This window comes from Aedes aegypti, chromosome 2 (genome assembly GCF_002204515.2).
Source record: "Aedes aegypti strain LVP_AGWG chromosome 2, AaegL5.0 Primary Assembly, whole genome shotgun sequence".
Lineage (NCBI taxonomy): Eukaryota > Metazoa > Arthropoda > Insecta > Diptera > Culicidae > Aedes > Aedes aegypti.
Genome location: NC_035108.1, coordinates 468,180,756 through 468,205,725, shown reverse-complemented (window position 1 = coordinate 468,205,725; position 24,970 = coordinate 468,180,756). Strand labels below are relative to the sequence as shown.

General features: G+C 37.3%; 1 protein-coding gene across 1 annotated transcript in view; it reads left to right on the top strand.

The window, feature by feature from the left end:
* Nucleotides 1–24,970, top strand: part of LOC110675253 (cadherin-related tumor suppressor) — a gene marked incomplete at its 5' end in the record, with an annotated part of 158,181 nt that overhangs the window by 73,432 nt on the left and 59,779 nt on the right. The window contains 3 exons of the mRNA XM_021839700.1: nt 4,903–5,090; nt 5,178–5,594; nt 14,122–14,635. Of these exons, the coding sequence (XP_021695392.1) occupies nt 4,903–5,090; nt 5,178–5,594; nt 14,122–14,635 (1,119 nt within the window). The remainder of the gene's footprint in view (nt 1–4,902; nt 5,091–5,177; nt 5,595–14,121; nt 14,636–24,970) is intronic.

Here is a 24,970-nt window from a genome sequence, read left to right as displayed (position 1 = left end):
TTGTGAAATGAGCGTCCGCGAATACAGTTTCACATTATCGTGTCATCAATTATTCATGACAAAATTTTGTATGAAGCTGTGAAATGGATTAAGCAATATAAGATGTCATAAATAAAGTCGGAAATATTTCTCTTTTAACTCTTTTCAACTAATTTGATGGCTTTGTTAGCTTCGATGCGGGATGTTATCAGTTGATTGCCATGGCCAAACGAGAAAATCCTCAACGAAAATGTAAAAATTTGAGCTAGTTGACGAACCAGCAGAATGTTTCGTGATGTGGCTGGTGCACAACAGCAGTGGATCACAGGGCTGAAATCGAAATCTGGAAACGTAGCTCACCGACAGTAGGGAGGACCCGTTACGTTCGTTTTGGGCTGTGATGGCGGCCACAACCATCTCATTCTCATGTGAACTGCTTCCTTTTCTTTTTCTTGGCGGCGGCAGCGGTGATGACTTTGGCTTTGGACGGCATCTTCTCTCGGTCGGTAGACGGTCAGTTTAATTTAAGCGAAGCAAGCCCAAGGGGGGGTGGGGAGGTGTCCATTGCTATCGATGTCTGTGCCTGAGAAGCACGCCCGGTCAGAGCAAGCCGATCTATTGCCTGCTGAGATGCGATCCAAGCGTAGAGGGAAAAGCATATGACGTCAACTTTTCTCTAGCACCCCTATTTATAGATTTGCTTGAAATCAACGTTTTCTTTTAAAACAGTTATTAAATTTCAGGTATGTGGGATTCAGTACGTAAACGACATGAACCTTTAATGCCTTGTCTTTCGATTGAGGTGCTAATCAAGGAATATTGTTAAGCCAGCAAAAAGTTATAAACGTTTAAAATATTTCATGCCAACGTAACGCTCTTGGCTTTGAAATTCCAATTTCACTCCTGTATAGAGAAGAAAGACGTAGTCCTACGTCAAAAATAAATTTGTGTTCACTAGTCGGCATTGGCGTAGCTGGGATTTTTTTCTGGAGGGAGCTTAGCAAATTCTTCCTAGCAATAATGATTTTCACAAATTTCGTAGTATGAATATTTTGTTAGTTTGTCTACACATCATTAATATTTGTAAATTTCTATCTTCACTACGGAAAATATTCCTACTTTGTCTAGTTCAGTACAAAAATTCTTCAAAAGTTATTATAAAGAACTCACGATGAATATCCCTTGATATCCTTCAACGAACTTTCCATGTATTCAACCATGTGTTTTTAAGAGAATTCCCACGATGATTTCGTAGTGAATCATGTCTGTACGTTTTCAGTGCTTTCTCCAAGAATTGGGAGTTACACGGAAAATATTTTCCGGGATTTGTAGTTTGTCCCTGAAGTTTTTTTCAAAGCTTACAAAAAAACTTATCGAAATACCTCCACGAGAATGCTTTAATAATAATGAACATTTCTACAGAAAGGTTCTCTACGCACTTATTTTATATAAATTGAAATTGTTAGTTGCAAATATCATCCAGTTATTCAATAATAATTTGTTTAGGATTTTCTGGAATTACTGAGGGTTTCTCCAAGAAATTCTAGGAGTCTCACCACAATATTCTTCGAGCAAGGATTTCGTTCCACAAATTCTTCAAAAAGTACACCAACAGTTTTTTTCCATCTTTACCTTCTTTACCAAGGTTCTTCTAAAGTTTCTCTTTAAATTTCTTCGACAAATTTTAAGGTTAACATGGAAAATTCGCATCAAAATTTATCCAAGACTTCCCGCTCAAAAACAATACATTATTCTTTCAGGTGTTGCTCTAAGGATTCCTTCCAATATTCTATAAGATTTTCATAAAGTATTAAACAGGCTTCAATTGGGAAAAAGCTCTTGAAGATTTCTCTGAAAAGTCCTGGAGATCTACCAGCATTTTTTTTTTCGCAGAAAATAATCTAAGTGTGTCGTTGAATTTTCCTAAAAAACAATTTGATACTGCTTCCTGTCTTCTTCCGAAACTCTCTCGAAAATAATATTTCAAAATGTCTTCAAAAATGCCTACTTGAGAATATTTGGAAATTAAAACTTTTCTATACAGTTTCTAGCGGAATACGTAGCGGAAAGTACTACTAAATTCCATCAGGCACTCGTTTAAGTTCTTATAATAACCTTATCCACTCTCCATTTCTGGTTCAAAAACTACTCCTGGAATACCTCAACATGCTTTTTAGAGATGCCTTTACAAATTACTTTACGAATCACTCCATATCCCTATCTAATTTTTATCAGATTTCTAGAGTAGCCCATACGGATATATTTACTAATTTTTTATCTATTTCTGAAACTTTTTGACAAAATTTCTAACGATATGCTAAACAGAGAAAAACTTAAGTCTTTTTAAGAATTTACTACGAAAATTCTTGTTTCCTTTTCATCGTTTTTTAATTAAATTTTCACTAAAGGTGTTTGTATCGAACATCTTAGATTTTTTTTTGCATGAACTCCAAAGTTTAATGATACTATAAAAGGAGAAACGATGTTTTTGCTACTTGCAGAAACTCAAAAAAAAAAACAACTGTTTTGAAGGGATTATTTTTAATAAAAGTTTAGCGTGAAAATATTAACGGTATTTTAAAGAACATTACCAATAATATATCATGGTAAAACTTTACTCAACTTAAATCTTGGAGGCAAATTTGAATTACTTTGGAAATTTGTTGAGGAATTCCTGATGGATCCTCCTGGTTTTTCAATTGTGCTATTTTTCAAAACTTCAAGAATTTACCTTTATTCATTAGATTCTTTTAAATGTTGCTTTTTGGAATATGAAAAGATTTTTACACAAAGTTCCTCAAGGGATCATCAAGCGCAGGAAGCAGAAACAAAATTCTGAAGCAGGAAGAAACAACAAATAGGCTAAGGGTCGATTTCTTCACCTTCGCTTAAGCCGTAAACCACGTTTACCCATACGATGAAACCAGGTTTAAGGCCGCTATGCTGATTTGGGAAGCAAAACTATTACTGGGGTTTTCAAACAAAATTACTCTGAAGATTCGAAGGCGAGAGACATTTTGAAAACCCTTTTCGTTGATATTTCTTGTATAATCCGGGAATTTGGAGCAGAATATTGAAAAAAAAAAATAACATAATTTCTGACGCATAATATGATGTATGGTGGACATATTTCTGAAGGACTTGAAATAAACTTTGCGAAAGAATTTGAATTTTTTGGAAACACTATTTGAAGGAATTCACAGAGAAGTTTCTAGTAGAACTTTCAGCGAAATATCTCAGTATAAAAAAATAAAGAGACAACTTTACTGAAAGGTTAAGTATTTTTTTTTAGCTAAATCTGGTAACATTTTCCGAAATTACTTTGTGGATAAAAAAATAACATAGCAGGAATGGCTATCCTCCACAAGGAATTCACGTTGAAAGAATGAACAAATATCAAAATATCCTTTGGCTAATTTCCAAAATGGTGTTAAACATAAACTACAAATCTGTAGGAAATAAGCCAAATTTTATTTGAAATTTCTCAACAATTTAAAATGACATAAGACCGATTCAAATTTGACTTTAACTTAGTTAACCCCTCTACCGGCAGCTTCATTTTTTACCGCAAAATAAATATTCAAATCGTTATAACTTTTTTGTTTTTCAATATTTTTGCACCATTTTTTCACAAGTCCTCAAACAACTCTTCTAGTTTAAGAATCCGTGTCGATATTAATTATCGGTGATCTGGTTTTAAAGATATTCCGATGTTCCTTGGGGGACCGACATTTTCCATATAAAATGTCTTTGGCGGCCATTTTGTTTTTGATCAATTTATCAAAAAAATAATATGTGGGCTATATAATGACAGGTAATAAGAAGCTCCTCTGAAAAAATCATGCAAATCGGTTCAGTATTATTGGAGATATCTGAAAATTACGATATTATGTTATTTGAAGTTTTTAAGATCTTTATTTGGCCAGCGTGGTTCCAGAAACCTAAATGCTCATTACTTAAAGACGGCTGCATCAAATTGCTGCATTTTTTCACAACATACTCTCATTAATATATTGTTCCGAAGAGTGAATATCCGAATACGATTAAAACGCTGTAGGAATTTTGGAATATCTTCAAAACCAGATGACCAATGATCAATATCGATACAGATCCTAAAACGAGAAGAGTTTTTTGAAAACTTGTGAAAAAATGGTGCAAAAATATGGAAAACCATAAAAGGTATGAATTTGAATTTTGCGGTAAAAAATGAAGCTGCCGGTAGAGGGGTTAAACATGCAGTTAAGTTATAAAAATCGACTGGTGAGCGCAGATTTGATGGAGATTTTTTTCCTGACAATAACGGTCTGGGGAGCACCGTGTATGTACGATCAATTACCCGTTTTACTGTTAGGGTATTTACAGTTCACGGTGTAGCAAGGGGACAAACGATCAAATTGACAAATACCTCGCTACCTCCATGGAATGGACAACATTCAGCAATCCAAACGTGTGGTGGCGAGACTAAACCTCCCGAGGGTAGACAGAGACAGCAGAGGAAAGACACACATTACCGAGAATCGTTTTGTCGTAGCCAGTTAAGAGACATGTTCATTGACTGTTCCATCATGTTTACTTCAGATGTTACTTCTGTGCGCGCATTTTTTGCCATTCCACGATTGCAACTTGTTCCTCGCGTCGAAACTTGAAACTGCCCACTGAATATGAGCTTCGGCTGACACTTTTTCATCCATCCTTCTCAAACTTCTGCTGCTCGAAAACCAACCGGAGCCGGATTTGAATACAATGAGTGACGAATGTTGTATTTATCACTTCGATAAAATCTGTTCTCCACACCGACCTGGGAATGGCGAGTTCTGAAATGCAAGTCAGATCGAAACGCACCGAAGTCGAGGACGACGATGACGACGACTGCGCCACCTGAAGTGATTTGTAATCGTTTTCCACTGTTTGTTTCCTTCGCAGGAGTTAATGGACGTGTCCATTACAGCATCAGCGCGGGCGATGACAATGAGGACTTCGAAATCCTGAACAACGGTACGATCCGCACTCGAAGACTGTTGGATCGCGAGACGAAGGCCAGCTACAATCTGATCGTAACGGCCCGGGACAACGCCCGGGAACCGGAGAAGCAGCTTTCGTCCACCGTGCAGGTAAGGTTCATTAAAATCTTCTTACGTATTTTCAGGACTCAAACCAATGAAAGAAACTTCATTGATTAATTAATTTTCTCCCTCTAGGTCACCATCGTCCTCAAAGACGTCAACGACATGGCTCCAGAGTTTGTCACTCCCAACGAAACCAGCGTGGCCGAGAACATTCCCCTGAACACGGTGATCATGGCTGTGAAGGCCGTCGATCGTGATGAAGGTCGCAACGGGTACGTCGAATACGCCCTGGACCCGAACGTGCAGACTCCATTCACGGTGGGTCCGGCCGACGGGCTGCTCCGTGTGTCCGGGCGGTTAGACCGGGAAACCAAATCCAGCTACGAGCTTACGATCACCGCCAAGGATCGAGGCGAACCACCGAAAGCCACTCAGTCCAAAATTACCGTCCACGTGTTGGACGAGAACGATAATAGTCCGATCTTTGACCCCAAGCAGTATAGTGCTGCTATAGCGGAGAATGCCAGCATTGGGGCTAGCGTTCTGCAGGTCAGTATCAGGCGTTACTTTCTTCTTAACACTAACAATAATTCCGATAATACAGACTGTTACATACGTTCGAATCACATAGCATCCCACAGAACAGTGATACTTACTTAAGTTGATGTAGGGTAACCCGATATAATATGCCCCCTAAGAAAAATGGTAATACAGTCAACTCTCCCTATCTCGGTATTGAAGGGACCATCGAGTTAGGGAGGTATCGAGATACAGAACACAAATTTTTCAATTTATGAAATTTTCATTATTTCGACAATGTACATTCAAAATAGTAAATTAAATGTGAAAATAGTAAATTTTAATTACATTTAGCAACGTGACACCTTTTGCATATTCTACAAAAATTCAATTTTTTATCACCCTGAAATGACTTGTCCATCTTCATTTTACTATTACTATAATCGTTATTATCAAATTTATGAAATTTATTAACATTTGGAGAATGTTTGAAAATTTTCATGGAAATATCGAGTTAGAGAGGTAAACTTGCATAGGAAACTGAAACAGATTGCATAGAGTTAGGGAACATCGAGTTAGAGAGATATCGACTTACATAGGGATCAAAGTATGCTAGATTGAAGGGACCGCGCATTACATCGAGTTAGCGGAAATATCGAGATACAGAATATCGAGTAAGGGACAGTTAACTGTATCTCTGTCAGAAGCACTATATCTAATAGAAAATAGGCTCATTGTCTTGGGTCGTTTTTACCGATACTCAATATTTTGGTTCAGTTGTATAACAGTTCTAAAAAATACTCTTCCAAAAATAGAACAAATTTCATCCATTTTCACCTAAATTTGATCTAAATTCCATTTCAAATGAATTGGTCATTAATTTAACATCAACTATCCTTCCCGATGGTGAAGCAAATCAAACACATTTTTGCGGCAATCTGTGGTAGTGATTACGGCGATTACTGCTTGTTATCAACCAAGAATGGAATTTCTCGAAGTCTGCGATGTATCGAACTTCGGGAACGGTGCGTTTTTTCGTATTTTGATGTGCGTTCGTGACCTAAACTTCAAAAGTTTGACATCTTGCATGTTGATTCCCAAGAGACATTATGCAAGCAATAGATCAGAGATATTTTTTTGAAAACTCGTCCAGAGAATGCAGTAACTTCTTCAATGATTTCTTCAAAAAATTCACCATGAAATATGTCATAATTTTTTCAGAAATTCTTCCACTAATACCTCCAGAGACTCCTCTCAGAAGTCTTCCACAGATTCCACGAGAGATTTTTATGAAAATTCTCAAAAGAACTCCTCCAGGATTCCACCAGGGATTCCTCTTGCTGTTTCTCTAAAGACTGCTTCAAGGGTTTCTTAACGGCTGTATCTCAAGGAATTTGTGTTGGAAAATTCCACCCCGAAAAAATTTAAAAAAAATTTACATAAACTCATCTAAGGATTTCGATAGTTCCTTCAAAAATTTCACCTAGACATAGTTCAGAAATTTTCAAGAAATTTCTCTACGGATTTTTCCAGGGATCTCTCCGAGAACTCCACCTGGAATTCCTCCAGAGTTCCACCAGCATAGATTCCTCCAGGAATTTCTTCTACAAAGAACTCCCCTAGGGATTCCTCATGAGAATCCTATCAGGATCATCAAATTCCTCCAATGATACATGCAGAAACTTCTCCAGATTTTTTTTCACAGATTCAACCAGGATTTTTTCCGAGGATTCCCACAGAGATTCTTCAGGGTTACCAAGTACCAAGAATTCCTTCAGGAATTACTTCTGCAATTTCTCCAGAAATTCCTCCACAAAATATATCAGGGACTTCCCAAGGAATTTCTCTAAGGAAATTTCGCCGCCAAATAATTTAGAGAATCTTTTGAAAACTCCTACAAAGATTTCAATAATTCTTTCAAAAATTTAACCTTGACTTGACATAATTTAGATACTTTCCAGAAAGTTCTCTAAGGACTTCTCCAGATACCCCTTCCCGAATTCCTTCACAGACTTCTTCAGAGATTCTTCCAAGAAATACCAAAGGGACTCCTCCAGGGTTCCATCAGGAAGTTCAGCAATTTCTAGAGGGATTCTTCTACAGAATTCCTTCAAGAATTCGTCTAAAAAAATCCTGTGGCGATATTTTAAGGAATTGCTCTAGGCAAATTTCACCGCTTAATAATTCAGAGATTTTTACGAAAACTCCTCCAAGGATTTCAGTTATTTCTTCATAAATTTCACCTCTACATAATTCAGATATTTTCCCGAAATTTTTGAGATATCCCTCTGGAATTCCAAAAGAGGATGTACCAGAGACTTCTCCAGGAATTTTTCCAATGATTCTCTCAGGAATTTCTACTAAATCCATTCAAAGATATCCCGAATTTTTTTTCTAAGATCATTTTGTCAGAGATATTTTCGAGAACTTCTGCGGGTATTTCAGTAATTTCTTCAAGGCTTTCTTCAATAAATTCAACAGAAAATAATTTAAATATAAGCCACACGGAAATCCTCCAGAGAATACTCCAGAAAGTCTACCAAAAATTCATCCTGGGATTCTACCGAATTTTTTATGGAGATTTCTCTAGGGATTCCTCCAAGGATTTCTCATGCAAATGTATCCAGAGATACCTCCACAGTATTCCCCAAGAAAATCCTTCAGGGAATTTCTGTAGGAAAATTTCGCCACGAAATAATTCAAAGATTGTTTCGAAAACTCTTCCAAGGGTTTCATTAATTCTTTCGAAGATTTCTCCTAGATCTAGACATAATTCAGATATATTCCAGAAATTTCTCAACGGATTCTTCCAGAGACTCATGCAGAAATTTCTACAAGAATTCCTCCAGAGTTCCTCCAAAGATTCTTCCGCAGAATTCCAACTACAATTTCTCTATTTTGCAATTGCTCTAAAGAATTTCTCAAACGGATGAATTTGTCCTAGGAATCCATCACAAATTTCTTCAAGAGCTCCTTCAGAAATTTCTAAACGAATTTCTCTAATAACATTTCCCCAGGTAATAGTTCAGAGATATTTTCAAAAACTTCTCCAGAGTTAACAGTATTTTCTCCAAGGATTTCCCAAAGTTTTCTCCAAGAAAAAAATTGAGATATTTCCCGGAAATTCTTCTCAATAAATCTCCAGTAATTCTCCAGTAAGATTTCTGTAGAATAAATCACAAAAGGGATTCTTCCACAGATTCCTTTCAGAAACTCCTACAGGGATTTCTCGATTTCTCAAGGAATTAAAGATTATTTCGAAAACTCCTTCTTTCTCTTTCAAATATGTCTCCTGCATCTAGACAATATTCAGATATTTTCCAGAAATTTCTCAACGAATTCTTCTCATCCAGAAATTTCTACAAGAATTCCTCCAAAGATCCCTCTAAGAATTCCATCTGTAATTTCTTTATTTCGCAATTGCTCTAAAGAATTTCTCAAAAGGAGGAATTTGTCCAAGGATTTCCTCAAGAATTCCTCCAAGAACTTCTTCAGAAGTTTCTAAACAAATTTCTCAAATAACATTTGCCCAAATAATAATTCAGAGATATTTTCGAAAACTTCTCCAGGGTTAACAGTATTTTCTCCATAGATTTCCTTAAAAAAAAATCAAAGAAATATTTCAGATATTTCCCATAAATTCTTCTAAAGAAACCTCCAGTAATTCTTCCAAAGATTTCTCAAAGGGATTCCTCCACACATTTTTTTCAAAAACTCCTACAGGGACTTCTTGAAATAATTCAGGCATTTCAGTTATTCCTTCAAAGAGGAATTCGCCTGGAAAGATATCTGAATTCAATTTCTGGAAAATTATTTAAGGATTCCTCCGAGCATTTTCTAGGAGATACCATTAGAGTTTCTGTAGAGATTCCTCCAGGAGTTCTTTCTGCAAATTTTCTAGGGAACTCCTTTGGGAATTTGTCCTAGGATTTTCTTAGAAATTAATCCACAAGGTCCTTCAGGATATTTCACCATGAAATATTTCAGATATTTTCGAAAAAAGTAACCTGAGACTTTTCCAGGAATTCTACAAGGATTGCCGGGAAATGCCAAAGGGACTCCCCAGGGTTCCAGCATCCACAGAATTCTTGTAACTCCTTCGGGATTTTTTCAAGGAATTGTTCTAGGGAAATTTCACCGTTAAATAATTAAGAGATTTTTTTTCGAAACTCCTGCAGGAATTTCAGTAATTCCTCCATAGATTTTTATCTTGATATGTTCTAGAAATTTCTCCAAGGACTCCTCCAAAGACTCTTCCAGAGATTTCACCGTTAATTCTCTGGATTTTTCCAAGGATTTCCTCAGGAATTTCTCCATAAGCAACTTATTGTATTTTTCATGGAATTTCTCTAATATCATTTCGACAAGGAATAATAGATATTTTTGAGGTTTTCTACTTGAATTGCGGTATTTCTTTTAAGAATTTATTCAAAGATTTGACCAAGAAAGAAATTTTGATATTTTCAAGGAATACTTCCGGTGACTCCCCCGAGAATTACACTTGGAATTTCTCCCAGAGTTTCACCAGTAATTCCGCCAGAGAAACACTCCGCATTTTTTTTAGAAAATTACTTCAATGATTCCTCCAGAGAACGGTCTTCATCAGAGTTTCTGAATGGATTTTTTCAGGAATTCTTGTTTTCAAAATATTCTCTAAGGAATTTACCAGATATTCTTTCCGACTTTCACCTAAATCTCGCCATAGAATTTCGCTTAAAATTGTGATATCTTTAGTAATTCCACCAATAACCTCAGGAACTTCAACAGAAATTTTCCTGCAATTTCATCATGGAATCTTCAAGAAATTACTCCTGGCGTTCTTTCAGAAATTCCACCAGCAATACCTCCATTATTTCTGCTAGTAATTCCTTCAGGAATTCCGTCAGTAGTCTTCCCAAATGAACATCGAACACGTTGCACAGTGGCCGCATCCCATACAAATGCTGGCCAAAAGTACAATTCTCATTCAAAACGTTCAAAAATGCTAATTATATGACAAAACATGACTTTTAGAGGTAATTTGATAGAAATAGTCGCTGGAACAGAAAATCGATATTTCCGGTACATTTGACATAATTACTTTAAAATAGCACATTGTTTTAATTCACGCAATGAAATCCGTATCCAAATCAAAATCAAATGAAACGTCATTATTTCGATGCCAATTTGAAGTTAAATATCGTGGGCAAGCTCGAGGTGGTTTTTGAATCTATTCAGGAGCTTATAATGGAGAAAAATGCAATATTTATATCAAGTAAAATGGTCCAATGGGCTGATTCGTAGTGTAACTAAAAAATATTTTTTCTTATCTTGGCGCAAAAAAGCGCAAGTTAATTCATAGTACATCGAATACTATGGAATATTTGCCACACATTGAGGGGTAAGGGGTCATTTTAGAGCGTTTCCCAGATATCTTGCACCACCTTTGAAAAAATCCTTCATTTTTGAAGCAGCTCTATATTATACACTTCTTGACTTTCTCAAATAGTGAACATGTCAAATATGGTTCGAAATATCTTCAAAACATAGCCTTAGGTATATTCTTTCGAATGAGACCGGTTGAGAAAGATTTGGCCATGATTTAGTACAGAAACTGCAATTTCTATAGAACAACCTTAACGAAATTCGAAAAATCCAAAAGGGTCAATTTCAGCTGACATCTCTCCAGGTCACATGCTGTTAAAAATCCAAATATACACCGATCGATCTGAAACTTTGGGTCATTGTTATTCAATACTGAAGAAAGCAGGAAAAAATATTCCAGAAGGAATTTGCAAATTTCATTTTTTTGACTTTTGGCCAGCCTTAGGCCACTGTGCGTTGGTTCAGGCGGTTTCGTACTCTCCTTGTACTCTGTTCTCGTTTTCAAACCTCAACCTAAACCCAAACATGTGTAGCTTGAACATCGGTTCGAACACCGGTTCGAACGCCGGTTGATTTGTACCTCGATTGCCACCGCGGACAGACAGAAAACAGTTGAAATCCACGCTCATCAATTTCTATCGTGTCTTGTTGGATGATACAGTTAAATTCTCAGTTTTTTGTTTTTTTTATAAAATTAGCGTTGAATGCTACATAAAATAATGAACTTGGTTGATCTGCTTAAGTATAACATTTATTCAAGCCTCAAGGGTCTTGCAATTTTTACCAAAAAATTCCATATATGATCGTAGAAATTTATCCGTGTGGATCTCATCAGTTTTCGGTCTGTCTGCTTTGTACCATTATTTGCACCAAAGTTTGACCCGATGTTTGAACCGAAGAACACATGTACCGGATTGAGTCTGGTAAATTCTGCTAATTTCTCCAGAGATTTCGCAAAAAATCCTCGAGAAAATCCACCAGTAATTCCTTCAGGAATTCTACCAGGAAAAATGCCAGAGAAATCCAGTAATCGTGCAAAGTATTCTTCTAGGAAGTCACTCAAGGATTCACGTACAGGATTTCACTATCGATTGTTTCAGGGATTCCTCCAGAAGTTCTACTAGATATACCTGATAAAAATCTACCAGGTATTTCTCTCCACCAAGAATTCCATAAGATATTTCCCAAGAAATTCTCCAAGGTTTCCTTCAGTAATTCTGCCAAGGATTGGTCCAGTAATTTTATCTGGGATTGCAGCAAGAATTCCGTCAGTGAATTTTTTTTTAAATTCTTCCTAAGTTTTCACAAGAGTTTCACCAGGGATTCCAAATCCTCAATGAATTTAGTAACTGATTCTTTCAGAAATCTTACCAAAAATGTTTCCAACGGTTTCCACAATTTTTTTCTGTTTAGATTTTTCCAGTAATCTACCTCTTACAGATACTGCTCCTGAATATCTTCTATGGTCTTTTTCAGACATTTGTCTTTGGATTTTCCAGGATTGCACAGGGACTTCTACAGAAATTAATTCAGTAATAATTCCAAGGATACCTTCAGAACGTCTATCTGAATTCCCTTCACGGATTCTTGCAGTAATTCCTCAAACGATTTCTCCAGGCAATATTCAATGGATTCGATAGAATAATATTAATTGCACAGTTAATGAATTGTCAAGTTCTAGACGTCGGTAGCGTCGGGGTCTCTCAAGGGGTTCCGCAGCTTGTAGGTTGAAGCACCCATCTAGCGAAAAGGACGCCGTGGGTTCGATCCCCACCGGAGCAAGAGGTTTCTTTTCGCCGTTTCAATTTCAGTTTGTACATTTGACACGTGTTTCGTCGTTTCCATGTAAACTTCAAAACCTTATAACTGCAAAATTCCTTAGGCGGGAATTGCCTAGAATTTTACAACCAATTAACTGTGCAACCTTTTTGTTTTCCTTTTCGACGTTTTGTCCTGCGCCAAATTTCATCCTTAGAATTCCTGGCGAAACGGCAAGATTGTACACCAAAATCATCAGCATTCTGAGCGAAGCCCTTGTCACTGTCACCGACCATCCCAATCGGAAATACATTCCAATATTTTCTTCACCCCCAAAATGTCTTTTTATTATTTATTCCGAAGCACCTCTCGATGATCGCCGCGCATATTGATCATGGTGGTGACCGCGTGAGCCTTTCAAGACAAATCCGACAGTAGGCCACGACCGCAAGGCAACGAAGCCATAGCCTGCTGCTGCTTGTCGGTCCAAGCGACTTAAAACGTTTTCGCTGTTTATTTTTGACCGTCACGAAATGCCTTTTTTCAAAACATCATTTTTCTTTCGACGTGCCGTGCCGCTGCCGAGAGGATAGTCTTCGGATTATTATAATCCGATCCGCGCACACAGCCAGGAAGTATAATAAGGCTACAATCTTCGAAAGCAGCTCATACACCCACCGGAATTCTTTCTTGCAGCGCGCGGTGGTGAAAAAAGAGTTGCTTTGGCTACTTTGTTTTTCGTTGTAAGAGACACGAGAAGTGGACATCAAAGTAAGCGTAATGGACCTGATCGTCGAATTGTGGTTGATCATTGCAGTGAACTCGCAATTCGCAGAATGCCACAGCGTAATTATCTCCCAGGAGAAATATGCGTGCGAGAGCGAGACCCACTCCGCAAAGTTCATTTTCACTTAAAAACGTTTATCTATAACTAATAAATTATTCATGAACCGAACAGAGAGCGACTCCTTCTCACATTTGCTTCGCTAAACTTTGATTAAGCGACCAGTCGGCGGCGGTCGGCTTATGTGTCTATAGGCTGAAGGAAAAACAGCACTTCCAGCCAAATCAATCGCAGAACGTAGCTAGGGAACCGTTGTTGGATGTTACTTTGGTTATAAACAGAACCTTCTAAGATTTGAATGTGTCGTTCCGAATGTATCATGAAGTTGCCCCAATCTACACGGTCCTAAGACTTTCTCAATCAACTAAACATTTACAGACGATGACTAATTAACTATTATAATTCCTTTGCACTATAACACAAACCAAACATGATCCCGGCCCTCTTCTGTTTTGCAACCTTAATCCTAGAGCCCGGTAGTCGGTCGACTCCAAAACTGATTTTGAAGTGTTTCATCCGTTTTTTCTTCCTTCTCTTTCGCATCTTTGCGCGTCCCCGTTTTGGTGCTGTCACGCATATGCTCGTTTGCAGGTTTCCGCCACCGACATCGACGAGGGCGCTAATGGACGGGTCCGTTTCTCGATTGCGGCCGGCGACGACAATCGAGACTTCACCATCAGCGAGGACAGTGGCGTAGTTCGGGTGGCCAAGAATCTCAACTACGAACGCAAATCGCACTACACCGTAACCGTCAGGGCCGAGGATTCCGCCAGCGATACGGAAAATGGCGAAGTGCGCTTCGATACGGCCAAGCTGTCCATCACTATCACGGACATCAACGATAACCCGCCGACGTTTCTGGACTCGCCGTACCTCGCTTACGTGATGGAAAATGTCATCCCACCGAACGGAGGATACGTCATTACGGTGAAAGCCTACGATGCCGATACGCCACCGTTCAACTCGCAGGTTCGTTACTTTCTCAAGGAAGGCGATACGGACTTTTTCAAAATCAACGCATCGACCGGTGAAATCTCACTGCTGCGGGCGCTCGACCGGGAAATGCAGGCCGAGTACATCCTGACACTGGTGGCAATGGATACCGGTAAGTAATAATTGTAGTCCTTACGGACGTCTCTCTTTTGTACCACGCGATTATGTTTCTTTGGTTTGGGAGCCTCTTTTTTCCGAAACAAAAATTACAAGTACCCACCTCGGAGCTGACGAGTACGGGCACAGGGACGTATCCCAAATTCTAATTTGCGAATGGAATCATAGCCCAAATCAATATTGAAAATTCTGTAAGGATAACACCGACAATATCAGTTTTGAAGCTCAATCAAATTTTAAGACAGATGTTTTGAAATAGTCAAGGCTTTCTAGTGCCTCCTTTAAAAAAACTTATTGACTTATAATCCTCGGCCCAACGAAGAACTTTGCCAGACACATCACTTTCGTTGTCTTGATCCTCAATGCCTTCGCTCTCCGCGCCGTTCAGGTGTTCATCGAAGTGCTGCTTCCACTTTTTGATTTGCAACCCCGCTCCCGTTAAGGTCTTCCATCCTAATGTTACTTCTTCTAGGTGGTGTGTAGAGCAAAATAAAGACATTCAAAATCTGAAAGCGACCTGTTGGCTGAATCAGAGGGCTATTTGACTCTGGATGTTTTTCATTGAGATGTATTTGATTGATTTGATTTGATTTGATTTGATTTTTATTTCTCCGATAGCTTAAGACTAATGTCTTTTTAAATGCTACACAGCATACTGGCATGGATTTTTAAACATCTCATCAAAGAACATAAACAAAAATACATTAAAATACACAATTTTGATTCTTGACTAATTAAAATACTCCTGACATTGCTTTTTGAACACAGACACAGATTGCTGATTTTTCATGTAGTTCGGTAATGAATTCCACAGAACAACACCTTTAACAAAAAATGTTTTGCCATCAGCGGAGGAAAAGTGCGTAGGAATGATAAATTGTTTTGCTCTTGGACTATGAAATGGTCGGAGTTTATCATAGAGATACCCAGGCATTTTGGTTGTGCTTATTTTATGCATTAATATGCAGCAGCGAGCTTTTATAAAATTTTGAAACGAGTATCCCAGAAGCATAGGTTGCAGGTGCGAAACAGGATCTAATCTACGGAGATTAAAAACAAAGCGAATACAAGAATTCAAAGCTATTCTCATTCTACTCTGAACATGAACAGAGGTAGAGCCGATTAAGAAATCGCTCGATATGAAATGAGGCAAGATAAAGCTTTTGAATAGTTTTATTTTGGTAGAGCGATTTAACAAATTTCCGTTTGCAAACAATACTCGAAGGTAAGCGTAAATTGTACCACATTGCTTCAAAACATATTTATCCCACTTGAGATTATTTTGTATCGTGAACCCTAGAACGTTTGCCGAATCTACGAATTCGATGCTTTCATTGTCGATTCTCAGTAAAGGTTTTTCTACATTGGTTTCTCGACTGATCATTATACCATAAGTTTTTGTCGCGTTTAGTTTAAGGGTATTTTCTAGTGACCAAAATCGAATTGCTTCGAGGTCAAAATTTACCAGTCTTGTAATTTCTTCAATATTTTTCGTGGTGCAGTCTAAATATAATTGAACGTCATCTGCAAAAAGGTGAAGAGAACAATATTTTACAGCGTTTGGCAAATCATTAATATAAAGACTAAAAAGAATAGGGCCAAGAACAGACCCTTGGGGAACACCAGAGGAAACGGGAAGTAAACTGGAAAGAGTATTGTTACAGAAAACAGCTTGTTGGCGATTATTGAGATAAGAATGTATTAAAATTACTGCATTTCTGCTAAAGTTGAAAAGATTTTCTAATTTGTGACACATAATAGAGTGCGAGATCGTATCAAATGCTTCGAAAAGTCTAAAAGTACAAGAACAACTTTACTATCTCTATCTAATACGACGCCTATATCGTCACAAACTTTCAACATCGCAGTTTTGGTACTATGACCACTACGGTAACCAGATTGCAAAGATGATAGCATGTTATTTTCGTGAATAAAGCAGCATATCTGGTTTTTCAGAATTCGTTCAAATGCTTTTGATATCGCGCTTATTACACTTATGGGTCGTAAGTTGTTCAATGAACAAACGTTAGATTTTTTCCTGAATGGGATTATTTTTGTTAGTTTCCACACTTGAGGGTAAACACAGGATTCAATGATATTATTGAAAATATGTGAAAGGGGTGCCAACAACAATGGTAGTAGACTCTTTATCAGTTTTATTGGAACATTATCAAGCCCAATCGCATTTGATTTTACTTCATGTACTGCATTAATAATCTCGAAAATTCGCACCGGCTGGAAGGCAAAACGTCTGTCATTGTTATTTCTGGGATCATGCGTAATAGTGCGTATCTGCGATGTAAAATGCCTTTGAAATGAAGCATTAATTTCATCTGCAAAATCGCTTTCTATGTTGGAATTTGGCTTACCTAATCCTGTATGACGAATTCTGTGCCAGAAGTCTTTTGTTGTCATCTCTCCACTAAATTGCGCATTATAATAACTTCGCTTTGCTTGAGTCACTAGTCGATTTGATAAATTTCTAAGTATTTTATAGCGTGCAAAATCATCTGAATCAGCAGAATGCTTCCATTTTTTATAAGCTCGATCTCGATCTATGAAAGCTATTTGGATTTGACTGTTGAACCAAGGGTTAACCTTATTCTTAGATTTTCTAACTTTACGTAGAGGAACACATTCTTCATGGATTGAATTCAAAGTATTGTTAAACATATCAATTAATACATCAGGATTAGTGATTGAATAAAACCGCTCCCAGTCAGATTCGTTAAATTTGTTGAGAACAATTTCCGGATCAAGTGCCTTATAGTCTCTATAAAAAACATCATTATTGGTCTTCGTAGTATCGAAGTCAAGCGAAGCGAAGATAAGATCGTGATGGGATATGTTGGGAACACTGATTTGATTGAACCTAAGAACGTTTTCTACGTTGTCTGTTAACATAAGATCTAGTTGGGAAGCACCAGTGGGGTGAAAAAAGGTAGGTTCCAGTCCAACGTTAAATAGTGAAAGAGACATAAGGGTATCTTTGAAGCGATTTGATTTGGGACTTGCTTTCATAATATTTGTATTGAAATCTCCTATCAGAATCAAATTATTATAGTGAGTGCCATATTCGATCATTTTGTCACTAATAAGATCGGAACAGTCCAAGTCGGGGTGGTTGTAGAACAGACCTAATAATATTTTATCACTTGCGGTGGAAAGTTCAACAAACATGAATTCTATAGTTTTCCTGCGGCTCTACAAAGGAACATTCTAAAAGCTTGTATTTTAAAGATTTCTTCACGTAAATTAGGAGTCCTCCACCGATTTTCCCCACTCTACCACTTCTCAAAGTGTGGTAACCATCAACTTTGATCATGTCACTTGATTTCGTTTCATTCAGCCAGGTTTCGCAAACACATGCAACGTCAACCTCTGAGATATTCAAAATCTGACTAAACTCTTCAAATTTTGTCATTTTTCTAGCACACATACTCTGCATGTTTAAGCATAGAAAGCTTTTCGGGAATGAGAGCTTGCCTTTATTTGACGAAATCTTCGTCTGATTTCAGGCATCATTTATGATGAACTTAAACCGGTAACGTTGAAAAATAGATATTGGATTTATGGGAACGGACCTGATAGCCACTTATGACGTAAAAAGATTATATTGACGACTTCCTTTGGAAGGCAAATAAAGCCGTTGATCCCGAAATGAACTAGCCCAGGGTTAAAAATCTCGTTAATAAAGATATAAAAAAAATATACCGTGCGGGAAAATTGAACAAGCCACCGAGTATCCTGGAATGTTCATAAAATCCTTGGCAGGACTATAATAATCATAGGTAGGTTTTTATACAAATTTTGAACAGGATTTTGAAACGAATCTTGATCAAATTTCCAACCGAATCCTAGGCACAATTCTTCTGGAATTGATTTTCACATAACTCTGGGCCGGATTGCCAAATAACACTAGGTGGGCTGTTAACAGAATTCTACGCGAGTTTTTATAAAATCCTTAATATTATTCTTACAGAGTCCAGAGCAGGAATTGATAATAGTTCTAAACTTGTTTTCGATATTATTCTGACACTTGAGTACAATTCTGGACAAGATTATTACATAATCTAGATAGGGGTCCTTACGTGACGAAGAGGAAATCTCTCACTTAAAAAAATCGTTGATCGGCAATCTAAAGACTTGTGCACTGAACACTTTGTACTGATTCATACCTTGAAAACAGAATTTTCTAAAAAATACTTGGAATGATATGAGAAAAAAATGCTCTTTGTGAGTTTGTGAGATAAATAATAAAAAATTTTCAAACTCAAGAGAAATACAAAAATAGGCCCGCTTTCAATACAGCCCTGCCCAAAACCGAAAGATAGTCCGCATTCAGAAAAAGAACCAAACAGCACAAGCGAAACGTCGTTAATGAACGTAAACACATTTGGCCTTCAGTTACATTTAAGAGGGGCAGCGATCCTCCAGACCTTCCATGCCACCATCACCAAACGGAGGGGATGCTTCGACACTGGCGACCACGCAATATGTGTAAGCGGTTTTCGATAACTTCTCTGTCGTCCCCGTTTTTTTTTTCTTACTTCTCCTTTCGCATGCCTCGCCGCTCCATTCCCTGATGACCGGTTAATGCAAGGAAACCACCTCGCAAAAGTAGCCAACAGCAACCTCACATGCATACCCGCAGACAGTGCTCTTTCTCGTAGCGCAGAGAGCAAATGATGCACAATCAAGGCAAAGGCATCGCGAACCGAACGGAAATGCCCCAAGTGACTAAAACTGCACGTTTTGTTATTATGGACTCACATACACTGGAATGGCCACAGCGACCGAACGCAAATTCCTCCCCGGACCGACTCAGAACGATCATGGGGGGAAACTCGAATATCGGGACAAATTACAGTGATTCTAGAATAGAAAGGTCATTGAAGAGGCTTGACGCATGTTCTAGCTGGGCGGACATTGCGCACTAAGGTAATCCATTTTTATATGAGAAAAATCGAACCGTAAAAATCTTGAGTAACAATTTCTAGATTTGTTTATTTGGACTCCCAGATGCTTCTGTAAAAATTTCAGCGAAATCCGTTGACTTTAAGTGGAGATTGAACCAGCTTGAAGATTGTATAGAGAAAATCGTTAAATACATTTGAGAAAAACGATTCCAATTACATTCCTCGTATAACTGATGATCTCGCCCTAAAAGCCATTGGGATCCCAGTGTGCAACTCGTTATTTTTAAGCAAATTAATGGACCAAGATTAAAACTATCACCGCTGGAAGAAGAGGAGGATCTTTTCTTCATCAAAGCATTGATAAATAACGTGTCAATCCATTCGTTTGCTCAATAACTACAAGTTACACTTCATTACCAATGGCTTTTAGGGCGAGATCATAAATTAAGCAATATTTTTGAAAACAGATGGCGTTGTACTAGATAAGTTTCTTTCATGATTCATTGTGTTACTTAAAACTTTTGTAGTTTGGTCATTTGGGCCATCCTATTATGTACTAAAGGTACTCTCCATGGGGCTCTGCACAAAAATCATTCGGTCTCTTTCACTCCTCAGTGAAATTAGTAAATAACAAGGCCAGTAAACGTCAAAATCTCATGCAAAATCAAAACAGTGCAGAGACCCATAGAGAAGTTCAACGTGGTCGCAGCATATGCGTTTCAAGAGGGCAAATATTCGTAGGTCTTGTAACATTCGAAAAAGAACGGCATAAAACCAACCAACTTAAATCCTTTGCTTCATTTGGTGAAATTTATCGCCGTGACACAGCTTTTTCATGCGACGAACCCGATCGATCCCCGATGTGAATGACGGTAGTTTTAAGAGAAATTCGGTATCACTTTAAAGTCATTAAACTTGTGGTGCCATCTAGTCCAGGGTTTCAGGAAAGCGAGACATACTAGCAGAAACAGATGGAAGGAAATGTGCTACCCAAAGGTATATGAATGTATGTATAAATTATAAAAATGTATATTAGTTTTCAGAGCTGTTTGTATGTTTTTAATGATTTTTTCTACAGAGTTAATTTAACGCATTGATCGATGAGTACCGTCAAAATTCAAACAACAAGTAATAAGGCCCAGATAGCCGTAGCGGAAAACGCGCAGCTATTCAGCATGCCCATGCTGAGGGTCGTGGGTTCGAAACCCGCTGGTCGAGGATCTTTTCGTAATGGAAATTTTCTGGATTCCCAGGGCATAGAGTATCTTCTTACCTGCCACACGATATACACATGCAAAAAATGGTCAATCGGCAAAGAAAGCTCTCAGTTAATAACTGTGGAAGTGCTCATAAGAAAACTAATCTGAGAAGCAGGCTTTGTCCCAGTTGGGACGTAACGTCAAAAAGAAGAAGAAGAAGAAGTAATAAAAATGTCCATAGGGATTCACCAAAATTGTATCAGGAAACACCCAATCTCATAATAACTTTTTAAACAAGCTCGTTTATTTGAGGCTCAATCGCGTTTAATGTTTAACAAAGCCGAAATTAAATTTTTGTATTATTCACTTTATCAGTACCAAAATTAGTATAAGATGAAGCCAGGATATTCATGGCACCTCGAGGTTAATGGTCACAATTTTCAGAAGGAACATGATAAGAATACATCTTACCTGGGACGATCTCATCCTTAATGCATCATAGAATCCGGAAGGTCATACACGCTAACGAAGTTACATAAAATTTAGTACGGTTTTCACACACACGGCTGAGCATCTCGTTGTGTCACTAAGTTTGAGAAAACTAGGCTAAAATCAGCACCAAATCGATCCTTCATTATGTGTGAAAAAATCATGTTGTGTAAATTCATAAGAGCCCGATTTTGCTTAACTATACTTTTGGAGTAACAAGCATCGGGAGAAGGTAATCAAATATCTCATGGCAAGCTCGTCAAAAGAACATAGAGGTCGGCCATAAATGACGTAGCATTATAGGGGGAATGGGTAATTCACGAATTAGTGTGACGAGGGGGAGGGAGGGGTGGACGTAGCATTTTGAGACATGTCGCTAAAAAGCGCTGCTAAAAAGTTAGTAAAATAGTTTTTTTAGCCAAAACATTTATTGTTTAAGTCATTAGATGAATGATGATTCAAAATCAAATAATTCATATGATAAAATTGAAAAATTTTCTAAGAAATTTTCAATGTTCCCTATAGACGCAATCAATTCTTTTTTTTTTTCAAAGCTTAAAATAATTATTTGCGTTTAAATCCATTGATTCATAAATAGGAATTCAAAAGTTTAATTATTTTATTAAAAATTAAAGCTTAAACGACTTGGAAACCATTTGTTACCAAGACATATGATCAATCGTTTTAGTTTTATTTATTTTTTCAGTTGATACTTTATTTCTTCAGAAGAATAAAATATGCTCATTAATTTGTTTTGATATATTAATGCTCTTGGTGGAATCTGGATAATAATGATGACATAAAATTCGAATGTTAACAAACCTCATTCAATTCATTTAATTTTCTAAATTACTCGATCATTTAGGGAATGAGCATTTATGTACATTATTTCATGATTTCATGATGAGTCGTCTAAGAATATTTCAGTATTTGGAAGAAATTTAATTGAAATATAAATAAGTTAATTGTGTAATAATCGAATTCCGAAAAAAATAAAATCTTTCTTATTCTGGCCATATTTTCCTAAACGGTTTTAAATTTTGATGGTAATGACAAAGATCCAACCCAAATTGAGATATTTTGTTGATCATATTGAGTGAAATCCGTTTCTTAAAAAATCTGTTTCTAAAAAAACAATCCTCTTATATAGAATTGTTTTCCAAATAACTTTTGAGCACAACGGTATACCCAATATTTTTTTTCAGATTATTCTTACAGATTCCGGGTCATTTGGCCGAATGCCGTTTGGCCGAAAGGGTTATTTGGTTGAATGCCGTTTAACCAAAATTGAAAACAATAGTGAACTACTGTACTACAGTAATAATTAAAATTCAGCAGAATTTCAAAGAACAGTTTATTCTCAAAAAAAGATAAACCATCATTGATATTCAGCTCTTTAATATTATTTCAAGAAACAATCAGTGCTGAAAGAAGGACATTCTAAATGTAAGTAATTATTCACTTCTTGCTAGTGATAAGTGCTGCTAGCAGAGATTTATGCATTGCGTTTCTAGAGAGCTTTAGACAGTTACTAAAATGGTTTACGACTGATTCGTACTTCTTTAGCATCGTTTTATTCAATGCTTCGAATCGTACTGAGTAAATTAATTTATAGTTCTATCAACCGCGAATTTTGGGTTCTTCTCTTCACAATGTTTAACATAAGTCGTTTGATTTACTGATATACGCAAGCATCGGTGCAGAGTAAATCTAGGTGAAGAATGACATCTCACCTAAGTTAACCCTTGTGTTAGAAAATATGTTTTTAATAAGACTTTTCATGAGCGTATTGTAAGCCATGATTCCAATAAACTATATAAAATTTTCAAATATGAAAGACCAGCCTATGATCAAAAGAAGGAAAAACCTGTTATAAAAATGTAAGTAAGTGTAATACAAATGATAGTTTTATCGGTATAACTACAAACAACTGCCAATGATTTATAGAAGGTAAAATTCCTAAAGCTTAAATATTGCCGATAGTTATGGAACCAGTACAAATCGAAAGAATAGCCTACGTTTAAAAGAAGGAAAAATTTCTGATGAAAATCACTTTAAACCCTAGCACAAATTAATTAACTGATCAGTTATTGTGCCACATTTATGAGTCCTACTCATCGGCGTTGAAGTAATTTGTTTTTTTTTTTGTTCGTAATTCGGCCAAACGGCATTCGGCCAAATGGCCGGCAGTGCTGGAAAAGTTCGCATCACGAAGCAGCTCACGAGTGTATACCAACGCATAATAAACATCACAGACTCGGGATCTGGCTAGGTGTGAGTAAGCCCGCACCCGTCTGCTCGTGAGAACATGTCAAAATAAGTAGCAACAAGCTCGCGAGCGTTTACTCGCGAGTAACCGAGCAAGGTGTGATTTATTATGGTTTTAACAGACAAATTAATTGTATAACCATCATACCGACAGTAAACTACTAGTTTGTAGTCAAAAGCCCTTGAAAACCATAAATCACGGAGGGTAAGCAGCTTTTTTCCCAGAAGCACAATATGACTCTGAGCAGCTGCGAACACGTTCGCGAATCACTTTTAGCTTCAGTTACTCGGGAGTCGACAGATGCGAGTAAGCCAGCGCTCTGACGCTCGGGAGCGTTTGGTTTTGTTTTTGTTCCAGTTCAGATGAAGCGTTCGCCACTTTCCATCACTGATGGCCGGACACCATTCTTACATTGCTGTTAGTAATTATTTTAAATCGCGAGAGTGGGAGGGGTGCTTGAAATGCTAAATTTTTTTCGAGTGGGGGGGGGGTTTATCAGTATTTGTGACGAAATGCTAGGAGGGAGGAGGTGTAAAAAATCAGTGAAAAAATGCTACGTCATTTATGGACGGTCCCATACTAGTATCACATGGAACAAAATATCGACAGGAGAAATCTGCCAGGCAAGCGGTGTTAACTTTTCCAAAGATCATAAGAGATATCAGCCTTAGGAGGCTTTCATAACAAATCTCACCTGACATTCTTCAATGGTTCAAAATCTCCAATCTTTATCACGAATCTGACTATAAGTACTGGAGTATACGATAAGGAGTCCCAGGGCCAAATCCGTCAGAGATTGTCTAAAATTATCTTCCGAGAACGCAGTTCAGTAATACCCTACAAATCACGCCAGGAAACTGCAGGATCTTGTATGAAATTCATCAAATATTTCTTGTGCAATAAGGTGCAATACCAGCGTGGAAAACTATGTGTGGAATTCATAAGAAATTCAGATATTCCCCGGATTTTAAAATGAATCTGGACAGAAATCGACCCTAATTTTTGAAAATAAATTGAAGTAGATCAGTAAATCTTTATATGTAAACATTTACAAAACAGATGTTTCTCCCCGCTCAGAACAACTTAAAAAATTGCACCTTATATATTAAATAGGTAATAGGGATCGCGAAAATCTTTTTTGGATTTTCTGTTCAGCGTGAACGGTAGTTTAAGTTTTTGAAAATTTGGGGTGATGACCAGGCTTGAAAACATCATCAGAGTTCGGTGACATACTCTAGAGCAGAGAGCAGAGAGTAATCCTTGGAAAACAAATATACTGGGAAGTTTCTGAAAAGGTGACTTCTGGGTTTATTGGATAAGTTCTTGGAGGGAACCCTGGAGGAATTCTAAAAAAAAATCTCTGCAGAAACTCTTGACGAAATCTTTGAAAAAATTTATGGAAGACTCACATGAGCATAACTTAAGTTCAAAGCTAGAGAAGCTTGTTCCATTTG